Source organism: Peromyscus maniculatus, chromosome 11, assembly GCF_049852395.1.
Source record: "Peromyscus maniculatus bairdii isolate BWxNUB_F1_BW_parent chromosome 11, HU_Pman_BW_mat_3.1, whole genome shotgun sequence".
Classification (NCBI taxonomy): Eukaryota; Metazoa; Chordata; class Mammalia; order Rodentia; family Cricetidae; genus Peromyscus; species Peromyscus maniculatus.
In genome coordinates, this window is record NC_134862.1 from 67,998,128 (window position 1) to 68,010,757 (window position 12,630).

General features: G+C 41.1%; 1 protein-coding gene across 2 annotated transcripts in view; it reads right to left on the minus strand.

The window, feature by feature from the left end:
• The window catches only part of Pappa2 (pappalysin 2), a 255,185-nt gene that overhangs the window by 210,849 nt on the left and 31,706 nt on the right, over nucleotides 1–12,630 (minus strand). For both annotated transcript variants that reach the window (XM_076547785.1, XM_042258387.2), the window contains exon 3: nucleotides 10,970–12,041. In XM_076547785.1, the coding sequence (XP_076403900.1) occupies nucleotides 10,970–12,041 (1,072 nt within the window). The remainder of the gene's footprint in view (nucleotides 1–10,969; nucleotides 12,042–12,630) is intronic.

Here is a 12,630-nt window from a genome sequence, read left to right on the forward strand (position 1 = left end):
GACACAATACTTTTTCTAGACATTTTCAACCTGTCACACTTCCTACCCAAAAGATGACTAATGCACCTTAATGTCTTCAGCCCCACTGGTCTACCACATTTAGCCTGCATGCTACCCCTGGGTATATTTCCTGAAGAATTATTCAAATAACCAGTGGCTTAAGACATTCCTTTTTTGTTTAAAAAAGACGGTAGTGGTGATTTGAAAACCCAAAGCCTTAGTACTATCTCCTTTGAAAAAAGCCACATTTAATCATAGTATAAAAAACAAATTTTCAATGTATTGTCACGATGGAAGGAAATTAAAGGGATGTCCAAGACTACATAAAGTAAAAGCAAAATACAGAAGGGAAGGAGGGTGCTGAGCTATGTAAAAACCTCTTTTTTTTTAAAGGAAATTAATAAAAGATAACATTTAACATTTTTGGCTTCCTGGAGGAATCTGGAATTCCAGGTACCCACAAAGTTCAATTTCATAGCATTATAGACTCTTGGATACAACACAAAATAAAATGTAGGGTTTATCAAAGTAAGATATTTGATAAGAAAGACTCACATAAAATCGAGAACTCCCAAAGACTACATTTTCAATGGAGTCCCTAAGAATGAAAAAGTCCCACTTTATTAAGAGGTTCAAAGCAAACTTTGTGTTCCTTGGTTGTGAGCCAATAAACAAGGATAAAATACCCCCTGAAAATTTGTATCTACAGACTAATTTACTGAGATTTTCATCTCTATTCTAATACCCTGTAGTCTTCCAAAAGAATGGTCTGTGTTGATAGATTTTGAAATGGTTTCACATTGCCAGGTCCATAATAGAGCTGCCAAAAGTAAATGGGTATATTTCCAATGTAAGAAAATGGGTTTACAATAAAAATAATCACAGAGCAGTATGAAGAAACAAAACCCATGAAGAAGAGTAAGCAAAACTAACAAAAACCTGATCAGATTGTGAAAACATGAGAAGAAATAGGTGTAACATTTTAATTGGCCCTTTTGAGATAAGGTATAGATTCATATATAAGCTATATTACCAAGCAATCTTGCATGTGCTTTACCTACTTTCCATTGATTAGAGCACCTTGAAAAATCATAATGCAAAAATCTCAACCACAGGGCCTGAGTTCCATCCCTAGAACCCACTCATGTAAGGGTAAAAGGAGAGAAAGTCCTCCACAAAGTTATCCTCTGACTTCCTCTTGGATGCTTTGACATACACAACCACACCCCTTTGGTGTACACACACACACACACACACACACACACACACACACACACACACACAAATATAAATACACGAATAAACAAACAGTATTTTTAAGAAAGAAAGTTAGCCAGACCTGAAGGAAGAAACAAATAGACTATACACCCAACCACATTTACTCAAATCCAGTGAAGACACTGAAACATTTGGGGTAACCAGACAGAGAGGCTGGGTATCAGGATACACGCCTATAATCCAAACAGACACAAGAGGATTATTAACTGGAGGTTAGCCTGGGCCACATAAGGAGACTTTGTCTCAAAAACAAAGGGAAGACCTAGAGAGACAAAAACAGAAACTGGATAAGAGCTACAGGAGGGGAGGGTGAGTAATTGAGATGTAGATCCAGGGGAACTGTGAGGATGTATTTGAATAGCTGTAGTTTACAATGTCCCTGAAAGGTGATGACATGCATGCCTGCTCAGATCCAATGATAGTAAACCTCAAGTACAATAAAAAAAAATGAAAATCACATCAAACATATCATAGTAAATTTATAGAGTATCAAAGAGACAAATTTTCTCAAAAAAAAAAAAACAGCTGGAATGAAAAGGCAGAATAAACACAAATCAATAACAGTTAGTTGATTTTGTAAGATTAACAGGAGTTGGAAAGTGATACCTTAATAAGAGCAAACAGTCAATCTGAGCGGATATACCTAACAAAGGTATCTTTGAAAAAGATAAAGATACTTTGATAAAGATGCTTTGCGGAAACAATAATCTTAAAGCTAGAAAACATTTAATAAAGGAAATTCCTAATGATGTTTTCCAGATATAAGAAAATTGATCTCACGGCATCAAGATGGCTCAAAGGATAGAGGTGCTTATGGCATAAGCCTGATGACCTGAGGATCAACTCCACAGAGTTGTCCTCTGCCCTCCACATGTACATGCGCTGTAGCATGTGTACCTACATAACACACAAAGGAATAAAAATTAATGATGTTAGAAAATGTTTTCTCTAAAGGAAAATATGTAACTCAGGATGGATGGTGACTGCTCCAATGGATACATAATCAACCAGAGGTTTCTGTATCTATGCATTTTCTGTGGCTCCAAACTCTTTCTTGTGCAACTCCCTAGGCCAAACTTCTAACAACTGCTAGGGCTATAACTTTTTCAATGTCTGCCTTTCTCTCTCTTATCTATGAAACTGCCTTTCCTAACATCTCTTTTCACAGTGACCTTATGTTTATACATGACAATATGCTTCTTGATTTACATCTTGGCCCTTCCATAATATCTCCTACATTCTACTCTTCATATCTTAAAGAACTCACTTCTTTCATAAAGTCCTTCTATTGTGATTTCCATTCCCTTTCCTTCATTTCCTCATATACATTCTCTGTAAGAATTATATAATTAAATTAATGCATACTCATTATTTCCTCCTGTTAGGGACATGACCCACCATTATAGCATTGTCTGTGAATCCAGCTGGGTTCCTGTTCTGTCACTCCATGGTGACAGTTGCTGCACTGTATAAAGCTCATTCTTACATAGAAAATGTGGGAAAATTAAATATTTAATTCTTAAATGCTGCCACCATCATTAAAATCAAAAATCAATATAAAATTTAGTTCTGTTCCTACAATAAAATTAATGATTTTACATTCTAATCATGGGGTCCTGAGAACACAACTGGTATGAATGTTCTATGGGTACCACAGACAACCAGGAAAACCTAAGCAAAACCAATAAAAATGTCTATGCTTATCCAAAATAAGAGATAGTGAAACAGCTGACTCTATCTAGAATGTCCTAGAGCCCTCAGCAGCCTTCCCAGTTATTTTGTCTTTTGGTCATAGTTTATAGAAACCAATGCTGACAGAGATCTATGACTTTTGCCTCACACATCAAAGTGAGTTGGGTCAATTCTCATTACTATCTGAAAAATTTGAACTAAAGTATTTTGAAAAATTGAAGCAATTAGTAGTAAGAAATTAATCTAAAAAAAAAGTCCAATTAGGTACAGTAGGAGCCACAGCAAACTGATTAATGTAAAGTTGTGATGAGGCAGAAACTATGGTAATCTAGTAGATTGCTACCGAGACGTAAGCATGCTCAGTGGTGAGGTGTCTGGGCAAAATGCTGCTGGTGCAAATCATGACATCTCAGAACCTGTATTAGTCACCAAAATCTTCATGGATCCTATGCAACTGCACACACATATATATATAAATGTGACATATATATCATATACATAGACAGAATCACTTCATTTTTGCTATTCTAACCAAGTACTTCTTTTGTTCCAAGAACTATGAACAAAGAATCAAAAGTCTTGTGTAAGAGACAGGCAACAAGGGATAATTATAGTATGCTATGATGAATATATAGTAGGACAAATGTTTATAGTAAATATTTTAGACATTGTGGGCCATCTGGTCTCTGCTGTAACTATACAACTCTGCCACATGAAAGCAGCCCATAGACAATATACAAACAAGTGGGTATGGCTGTGTTCCAACAGAGCTTTATTTATGTAATCATAGTTGGCCAAATTTAGTTCAGTGATCATAGTTTGCCAACCACTGTACTAGAGTAAGAACATGACTTTTCAACAATTATTTATTGACTATTTAGTTTGTTCTTTTTCTGTTCTAGGTTCTAGGGCACAATAGCAACCCAACCACGTAAAAATCCCTTCATTCATGGAATTCACATTCCACTGGAGAAGATCGACATTAAGGAAAATGAACCAAATAACAGGCTAGTGATAAATTCTAAAAAGAAAACTCAAACAGGAAACAGGAACAAAACAAGGAAAACTCAAGGGAGTGTGTGAAGATTTATATGGGGCCACCAAAGAAGACCTCACCTGAAGGTGACTTTGAAAAATTACCAGAAAAAAAAAATGTGTACACGGTAACCATGAATAAATCTGGAGAAGAACATTCCAGAGGAATGAAAGCCACCAGAAAGACCCTGCAGAAGGAGTGTAACCAGCAGGTCCAAGGACAGGGAGACTGGCAGTGTGGCTGGGATTCAACTGGGTGGTAGGTACAGAGAGAAGTGAAGCCACTGATGTGACAGTGTGAGGTCAGGAAGGTCCCACAGAGCACAGTGACATTGTTGCTTAACCTTGACTCCCTGTGAGCTGAGGGGCTACTGTAGAAGGATCACATGATCTGAATTACGACCTCAGGATTACTCTGCTGTTTTAAAAATAGACGTCGGGTAAAAGAAGGAGCAAGAACAAAAAACACAAGACCAGTTTGGAAGCCTTTGCCACAACTGAAGGGAAATATGAAATGGCCGGGAGCTGGGAGTCAGCATTGAGTAGATGAGAAATAATGAAAGTGCAATTAAAAAGGTCATATACCAGGACAAGGAAATGTCCCAGGAATGAGGAAGTGGTACTCTTAAGAAGTCAATCCTAGGTGAGAATTAGTTATCCAAGTGTGGAGCTTGAGACATCAACTCCACAACCATTAGACAAAAGCCCTAGAAGAGAAGGAAAAGAAAGTATGCAGCACAGAAAACAATTGGTCAGCAGCTTCCTCCGGGGAGAGGTCCGTCCTGAGACAGCCTTAGACAGAGCCCTGGAGCAAAAACATCTCTGTACTCCACCCATCCCCAATCTATATCTCTGACATCATGAGATCAAGGGTCTGGATTAGGAGAAAACAAGATTTTATATATATATACACACACACACACACACACACATATATATATATATATATATATATATATATATATATATATATATTGCTCTCTACACTAAGGTACAGACAAAGTTTCTAGAGAAAGAAGGAAAATGTAAGTAAGCAGCTGTCTTTCAGGTTCTTTATGCTTAAATTCTAGGAAGATCTTGAAATGACATCAGATCAGCTGAGAGAAAGAGGCATCTGGCCAAGGGACCAGAGCTACACCCCAACTCCTAGGAAAACACCCAACTACCTTGAGCGACTGGATGCGGTTGGAGACTTGGGGTCTCTCAGGGTTTTTCCTAAGAGGAAATATTTGTAGCCCAGACACACCACATGGCTCATTCACAAGTCTGTCTATTGAGCCAAGAAATAACCACAAAAGGAGAAAAACAGTCTCTCTTCACACACCTGGAGAGAAAAATGCACTTAGCCAGGTGAACAGAAAAGCTGGGTTTTATTTACTCTAAGACAATATTTATTGCAACTGTGGAAAATTGGCCTGCAGGAGAGTAAACAGGAGTGGTTTCTGTTTCTAGGTAAGTTGCCTGAGCTTATCTTCGCGTTCTCTAATTCTCCTCATCAGGTGATGGGAGTAGGAGAAAGTGAGCCGTCCCTTTACTTTGTGAAGTCCAAACTCGGTGAAGTGGGAAGACTGAGGGACTTTTCTGTTCAGTTTTAAAGCCTTCCCTCCATTTCTTCTCTCCCTGCCCTCTTCTACCCCCTTACACTTATTTTCCCCTGATTTTTTTTTTTTTTTTTTTGGCTTCAGGGAACTTTGAATCTTGACTTCAAAAGAAACCTATAATGAAGCCTGGCTGATGTTTAACAGACCCATCACTGCAGGAGCCCAGCTCCACCATTCCTTTGGCTCCAAAGCCACAGTGTGTGGGTGAGCAAATCCTAGTGAAGTCCCAGCATCCACGCTAGTACAGCACCAGCTTCTCCACCCCTTCCCTTTGATACCATATACATTAGCCCTCCCGACCCAAGATGCACCATTCCCACGGTACTATGAGCAAACCCCATGTGCTTTGCCCTGACCCTGCTGGCCACATACTAGCCTTCCATGTACAGTCCTTTACCCTTGAACAAAACTCAAGGAATGGAGCAGGGAACAGGGTTGTGAGCGCAAGCTATGTTTGCCTGCCACATGCTTCAGAACACAAATGGCACGTTTCCCGTTGCCTGCTTCCTAGCAAGGTCTAACACTGAGTGATCAAATGCTTGCCTCAACAGGGCTCAGCCATTTGCTTTTTTTTCAACAATTACCCTCCTTGCCAACCGTAGTAAGAATCTGAGACACAGAATCAAAAAAGGAAACAAGCACACAGTTCCACATTGGGCTGGATACTTAATCCAACCCTTCTGAAAAAGAGCAAATCAGATAGAAAGCAGGTGCAGAAGCAGAGAAATATTAGGGAGGAAAATAATAAGAACAATGACCAAAGGGAACTGAAAGATTCAAAGGGAACTGGGAAGGCCAGGGAAGCCAAGTTTACCTTTGGGCACAGGGATGTCCTTGGCTTAGCTCCCTAAGTAAATGGTCAGTGATATTTGTGATTGCACTGATGTGTACACTCAACCCCCTTCTCTCCTATACCTCTTGAGGGCTCTCTAAAGACAGCTAGTAAGTAGAAGTGGATATCTGGCTGATGCAGCCTGCCCTAGCCACAAGCCATGTTCCTCTATCTCAGTAATTCTGATCCACTGGCTGGGTAATGTATCTATAACTCATATCTCCTCTGACCAGTCCCAAGTCCTATAAATGATTTCCTTTGATAGCCCCATCTGGGCTACAGATGTTCAATGCTGGATTCCATGGGCTCTCTCCTCCTCCCAGAGTCTTTGAGAAAGGAACTACTTTGGCCTACATTTCTGATTTCTTAATGGGAGTGGTGGGAAAGTTGAATAGGCTTTGGAAAGCAAGAGCAATCATCACACATCAATCATCAATTACTAATGAACGCTGCTCTGTAATCTATCTATAGGTCTGAGCCCATTCTCCCACTACCTCCCCCTAAACTGTAAGTTCTTAAGTAGATGGACTCTGTGCCTGGCATACTCACTTGCTCAATAAGTGTCTGGCAAAGCACTTGTTGAAGTTGGATCCTTCAAGAGTCACAAAATAATGGAACTGTGAGATTGAGCTCTGTGATTTAATTGTGATAATAAGAGTGTTATACATGGCTAATTTAGTTCAGAAGTGGCCACTTGCTTTACCAACTCCAAGAACCCCATAGAAACCCAGAGATCAGGGTCTCTTATGAATCCAAAGTCTTTCAAGTAATCCAAGCCATGGCACAGAAAGGCACTTTACAGGCCATGTTCTGTTTTTCATGCTTCAGTCTGTATTTAAATTTAGAGAATTTAGATAAAAATTTTAAGCCCTCCAGTAAGTTGCTGGCACTGTCCTTTATGCATTCCTTTGGTTTTCCTTCTGCTTAGTTTAATGTTTCTGACATACCATAAGAACCTGACAAAGGATTGTGTCTCAGTTCTTTCCTGAACAGTAAAAATAATTCAGTGTCTTAATAACAAATTTTTAGCACAAAGAACATAAGATAAAAAAAAATAAACAAAACTTCACACATAGAATAAGTATGAAGGGATTGAAAGAGAGAAAAGGGAAGTTTGGGAACAATTAAACAGAGATTTTGAGGTATGTTCCCTACTATGTGAACAACCACTAGATATTTTAAACAAATCACCAATGTGAAGAAAAGAGACAAGAATTTTTTTAGTCTTATTTTCATAAAACAAAAATGAATCTTACAACTTTAAATAAAAATGGTTGACTAAAAACGATAGTGCAATGGTTAACAACAGCACACACTACTTTTCCATTGAACCCAAGCTTGGTTCCCAGACTCATATTGGGCAGTTCACAACTGCTTCTAACTCTAACTCCAGGAGATGCAATGCCTCTAGCCCCCACAGATACCTGCACATATATGCACATACTTATACACAGACACGCACACACAACAGACACAAAATTTAAAATGATAAAGCCAGATATTTAAATAACTAAAAGTAAACTGATATTAAAATTAGAAGATTTTTTTAATTTATCTTAAAACTTTCAAGTTGTCAAAAGAAATAGAAGATAATTGCTTCTCAGTCTTTGAGCTAAGATCAAGTGTTGTAATATATGTTGCATAATATTGTTTAAGATATGTGACATTTTTTATGCTGTGGAACATTTGTTTAATGATGCACAGATGTGTTGCATTCTTTTGTGTTGCATTTGTTTAACTCTGTGAAGCTGTGTTACTTTGCCTGTCTAAAACACCTGATTGGTCTAATAAAGCTGAACAGCCAATAGCAAGGCAGGAGAAAGGATAGGCAGGACTGGCAGGCAGAGAGAATAAAAAGGAGGAGAACTCTGAGAAGAGAAGACTGAGGAGTGAGAAGAAAGGAAAGGAGGAAATCAGGGGCCAGCCAACCAGCTACACAGCAAGTCACAGAGTAAGAAGTAAAGAAAGTTAAAAACCCAGAGGCAAAAGGTAGACAGGATAATTTAAGTCAACAAAAGCTGGCTAGAAACAAGCCAAGCTAAAGCTGGGCATTTATAAGAAAGAATAAGTCTCTGTGTATTAATTTGGGATCTGGGTGGTGGGCCCCCAAAGAGTAAAGACCAAAGAGTTAAAAAAAAAAACTACAAATATATATTCTTAATATGGTAGTATCTTATGGGTCCTCTAGTGTAGGACAATATAGTAACTATAGAGAGCTAGGAGGTGGAGTAGGAGCTTGCTGCATCCAATTCACTCATCTATCTTATATTGCAATACCTCCAGAATAGTGCACCCTGCTGGGTTGCACTGAAGAATTAGAAGACAAAATTAAAGAAATATAGCTGACAAAAAAAAAAAACAACAACCAAATAACATTAAAAAAAACATAAGAAAAACAGGAAGTCAAGGAATAGATCAGAAGATACATAGCTAGGTGTCTGAGGAGAAAAAAATAGAACAGAGAAGTATCAAAGTAATAATTTTAAGAAAAATTTCATATATAAGGAGAATAAACATTCAAATTTAAAGAACCATATAGGTGCTCAAAAAATAAAATAAAAACAATAAGCCCTGTCTATGGAGGTGATTGCTAGAAGAGAGGTAAATTAACTAAATACGGCTGCCTGTTCCATTTAACACTGGAACATGGAGAAGTGTTAGGGGATTACTGTTCCTCATTTAATACAGTTTGATACTTTGAATGTGAAGGTTTGGGGCTAGGGAGACTGCTCAGTCCACGGAGTGCTTTTATTGCAAGCACACTCAGTCTCCAGAGCCCATGTTTAAAAACCAACCACCATACCTACTGGTGCATGCTTGTAATCTGAGAACTGGGGTGTGTGGAAATAGACGAATCCCCAGGGATCACTGGACCCACACCCAAATCTATCCAGCACACTCCAGGCCAATGAGAGTCTATGTCTCAGGAGTACCTGAGAATAACCTAAAGTTGTCCTATGGCCTCCACATGCATTCATGCATGCATGCACCGGAACATATGTGCATTCACACAAACATATGTATGCACATGCGCGTGCGCACACGTGCACATACACACACTGTGATCTAAATATTTTTAACAATCAAAAATGTTCAAATATTTGAGACTGGAAGTTTTGCTTAGTGGTAGGGCTTGTGCTTAGCATGATCAAGGCACTGGATTTAGTGCTACTATTCCTAAGAGTACAAATATCTCCTTTAGTTATACAATGCAAATATTGTATGTGGGCATCATAGGTCTGGATAATAAATGGAATGAGATATGTTTCCATAGCAACTCTGAGACAGAGAGAAAAATAAGTTATAAAGACTCAGATATGGGTGATGCAGCCAAAATTCAAAAAGCTAAAGGAACATTCTGAAGATATGTTGCCCGGGCACCTTGAAAGACTGTTACTGTGACTTAGATGAGGGTCCCTGGTGTGGTTTGAATCTGACGTGTCATCTCACATGTTAAAGCACTAGTTACTAACTGAGAGAACTTTTGGAAGTGATGGATCCTGAGAGGAGAGCCCTGAGTTCATCAATGGATTAACCTGTTGATAGAATCCTGATTTAATGTCATTATTGGGATGTAGTAGAGACTTAGGGGGTGAGGGTTACTGAAGATGGCGAGTCACCAGCACACGTTGTTGAGGAGCCAGTCTTGTCTCCTGGCACCTCCCAGCCTTCTTCTGCTTCCTAGCTATCATGAAGCAGCATCTTTCCTCCACTGTGTGTAAAGTCTCACCATAGGTCCCGATACATAAACTGAAACGTCTGAGATGATAAGCCCAGAAAATATATATCTTTCCTCTTTTAAATCACTTCCCTCAGGTGTCTGTCACAGCAACCGAAAGTCTGACCAACAAGTACTTCAAAGGTCAGGGGAGTGTTGTGGGAAGTGATAGAACACTGAGGAGTTCAAGTCTAGTGGAAGGCTCTTGAATCACCAGGAATGTACTCTCAGCGGGAACTGCAGGACCCTGGCCTCTTCCTCCTCTTCTCTTGCTTCCTAAAGCATGAATCGAACACTTTGCTCCTGCCACAGTGGGCTGCTTTACCCACCAGGCCTTCCTGGACTGGGACTAGTACATCCAGAAAACGGGCCCAAATCAGCTCACTTCAAGTATGTCATTTGATTGATGAGAATTTGACTAACTCACCAACTCCCACACTCGGGACAGTGACTTTTTCAAAGAGCTCTCTGAGGAATCATGTGTTTCTTCTTGGGGATTCCTTGGACTCCTCTGGTCTAAGTCCTTGAGCTGGTGTATGTCTTCTCTGCCCCACCCCCGCATGTCCTGGAGTAGTTCGTAGGAACTCTGCTCCACAGACCTTGAGCTCTGTGAGAGCTGTACCTTATTGGGCATTTCCAGGCCCTTCATTACCTCACACACCTAGTACTTCCTAAAAGCCCAGTAAAGCCTAGGAGGGAAGAATGTTTTATTTGGGGACTGTGTGAACCCTCTTTTCTGTCCTGGAATCAAAGAGTAATTCAGTGTTAGAAATGTATAGTGTAAGAAACGCGCCCCAGACCCCAGTTCCTTACCTCTTGGGTGAGTCAGGGTCAAAGCAAGTCTTGCGGACATCAGTCACTTCAGGATCGCAGCAGTCCCCATCATCAAAATCATTCAGCATGTTGTTGCACGCCACGTGACAGAGTCCATCCCTGCGATTCCAGGAGTAGCAGCGACCTTGCAGGCGGCAATCGCCCCCATCGTAGCCGGTGAGTGGATGCTCACACTCAGGGTCACAGTGGTCATTGCCAATCTTGCTGGGCTCACAATTAACAAGCACCACCCGGTGGCGCAGGGTGGAGTTGTGGACCTGGTGGACACTCAGCTGCCAGCTGATGTTGTAGCGGCTGAAGGCCTCATTCAGTGCCTCGTGCTGCCGGCGGATCTGATCATCACTCACAATGGGATGCAGGCCCTCATCATCACAGATGTTGACCACCTGGTAGCGGATCACTTTCTCTCCCCGAAGAGGCCCATGCTCGTTGTACTGGGAGATCAGTTCCACATTGTCACAAGCTGTTTGCCCACAAGGTGGGGGCTGCAAAGGTGACAGGATCTCAGGCTGTGACTCAGAGTCCTGGAGAACCTCCAGCCGGGGATATGTCTCATCTCTAAAGGGGGCCCACTGTTCCTTTAGAGGGTTGAAAGTGGCTGTCAGGATCAGGGTGGTCAACTCATCTGCTCCACTTGGATGCTGGGGACTGTGTTGGAGGTGGGTTTGGGAGAGGGCAGTCGACCAGATGACCAGCGTGCCCAGATATCCACGGAAATAATGCCCATCCTCGGAGCTGTCCCCTCCCAGGAGTAGGGAGCGGCAGGATGCCATGAAAGGGCTATTCAGTGGACCAGACTGGTCAGGACTTCTAGCCACTCGAGTGCCATCCACGTACAGAGCTATATGCTGTCCGTCATAAGTGGCTGCTACATGAGTCCATGTGCCTGGCTGGTATCGGCTGTGGCCAGTCACAATAGTAGCTTTCTTCACCCGGTCAGTGCGGAGAGAAAAGAAAAAGCGAGCATCTCTCCTGCCCTTGTCCTTCCCTGAGCGGATCCCCAGGGCCCAGCCCTTGTCATTGGCTGTGTGGGAGCAGTTATCAAACACACCTGGGAAAGAAGGGAGAGTTGAAGGGAGAAAGACCAGATACAAAGGGGGTGGAGAAAGGGAGAGGAAAGGCCGTGTCAATAACAAGAATGTAGGTTCTAGTTCCCCACATTGGCTGCCTGTCCACACTCCTGTATTAGATATTCTGACAGTGTCTACCCACCAAGAGAGAGAGAGAGAGAGAGAGAGAGAGAGAGAGAGAGAGAGAGAGAGAGAAGATTCCACTCAATTTAGATCATTCTGGTATTTTTAAATAACCAAGGTAGAAGCCAGCAAGTAGACATCCAACACAAATGATGATTACCCTTCGCTGTAAATGTCCTTTATGCTATGGACTCTGAGGACCTCCTTCCCTATGCTGGCACTAGAGGCTTTCATTTCCTCAAAAGCCGTGAAGGCAGCCATAGTTTCTGAGACCACGTGGCCATCATTCATTTTCTCTTTTGGACACTGAAATGATGTTTCTCATGAGGAAAATAAGGAGCTTGTAACACCCACATATCACTCCTAGCCTACTGCCCTTCTAGTACAACCGTCCGCAACAGAGAACAGCTGTTCCCCAGACAATGCAAAATAACATTGGTCCCATGG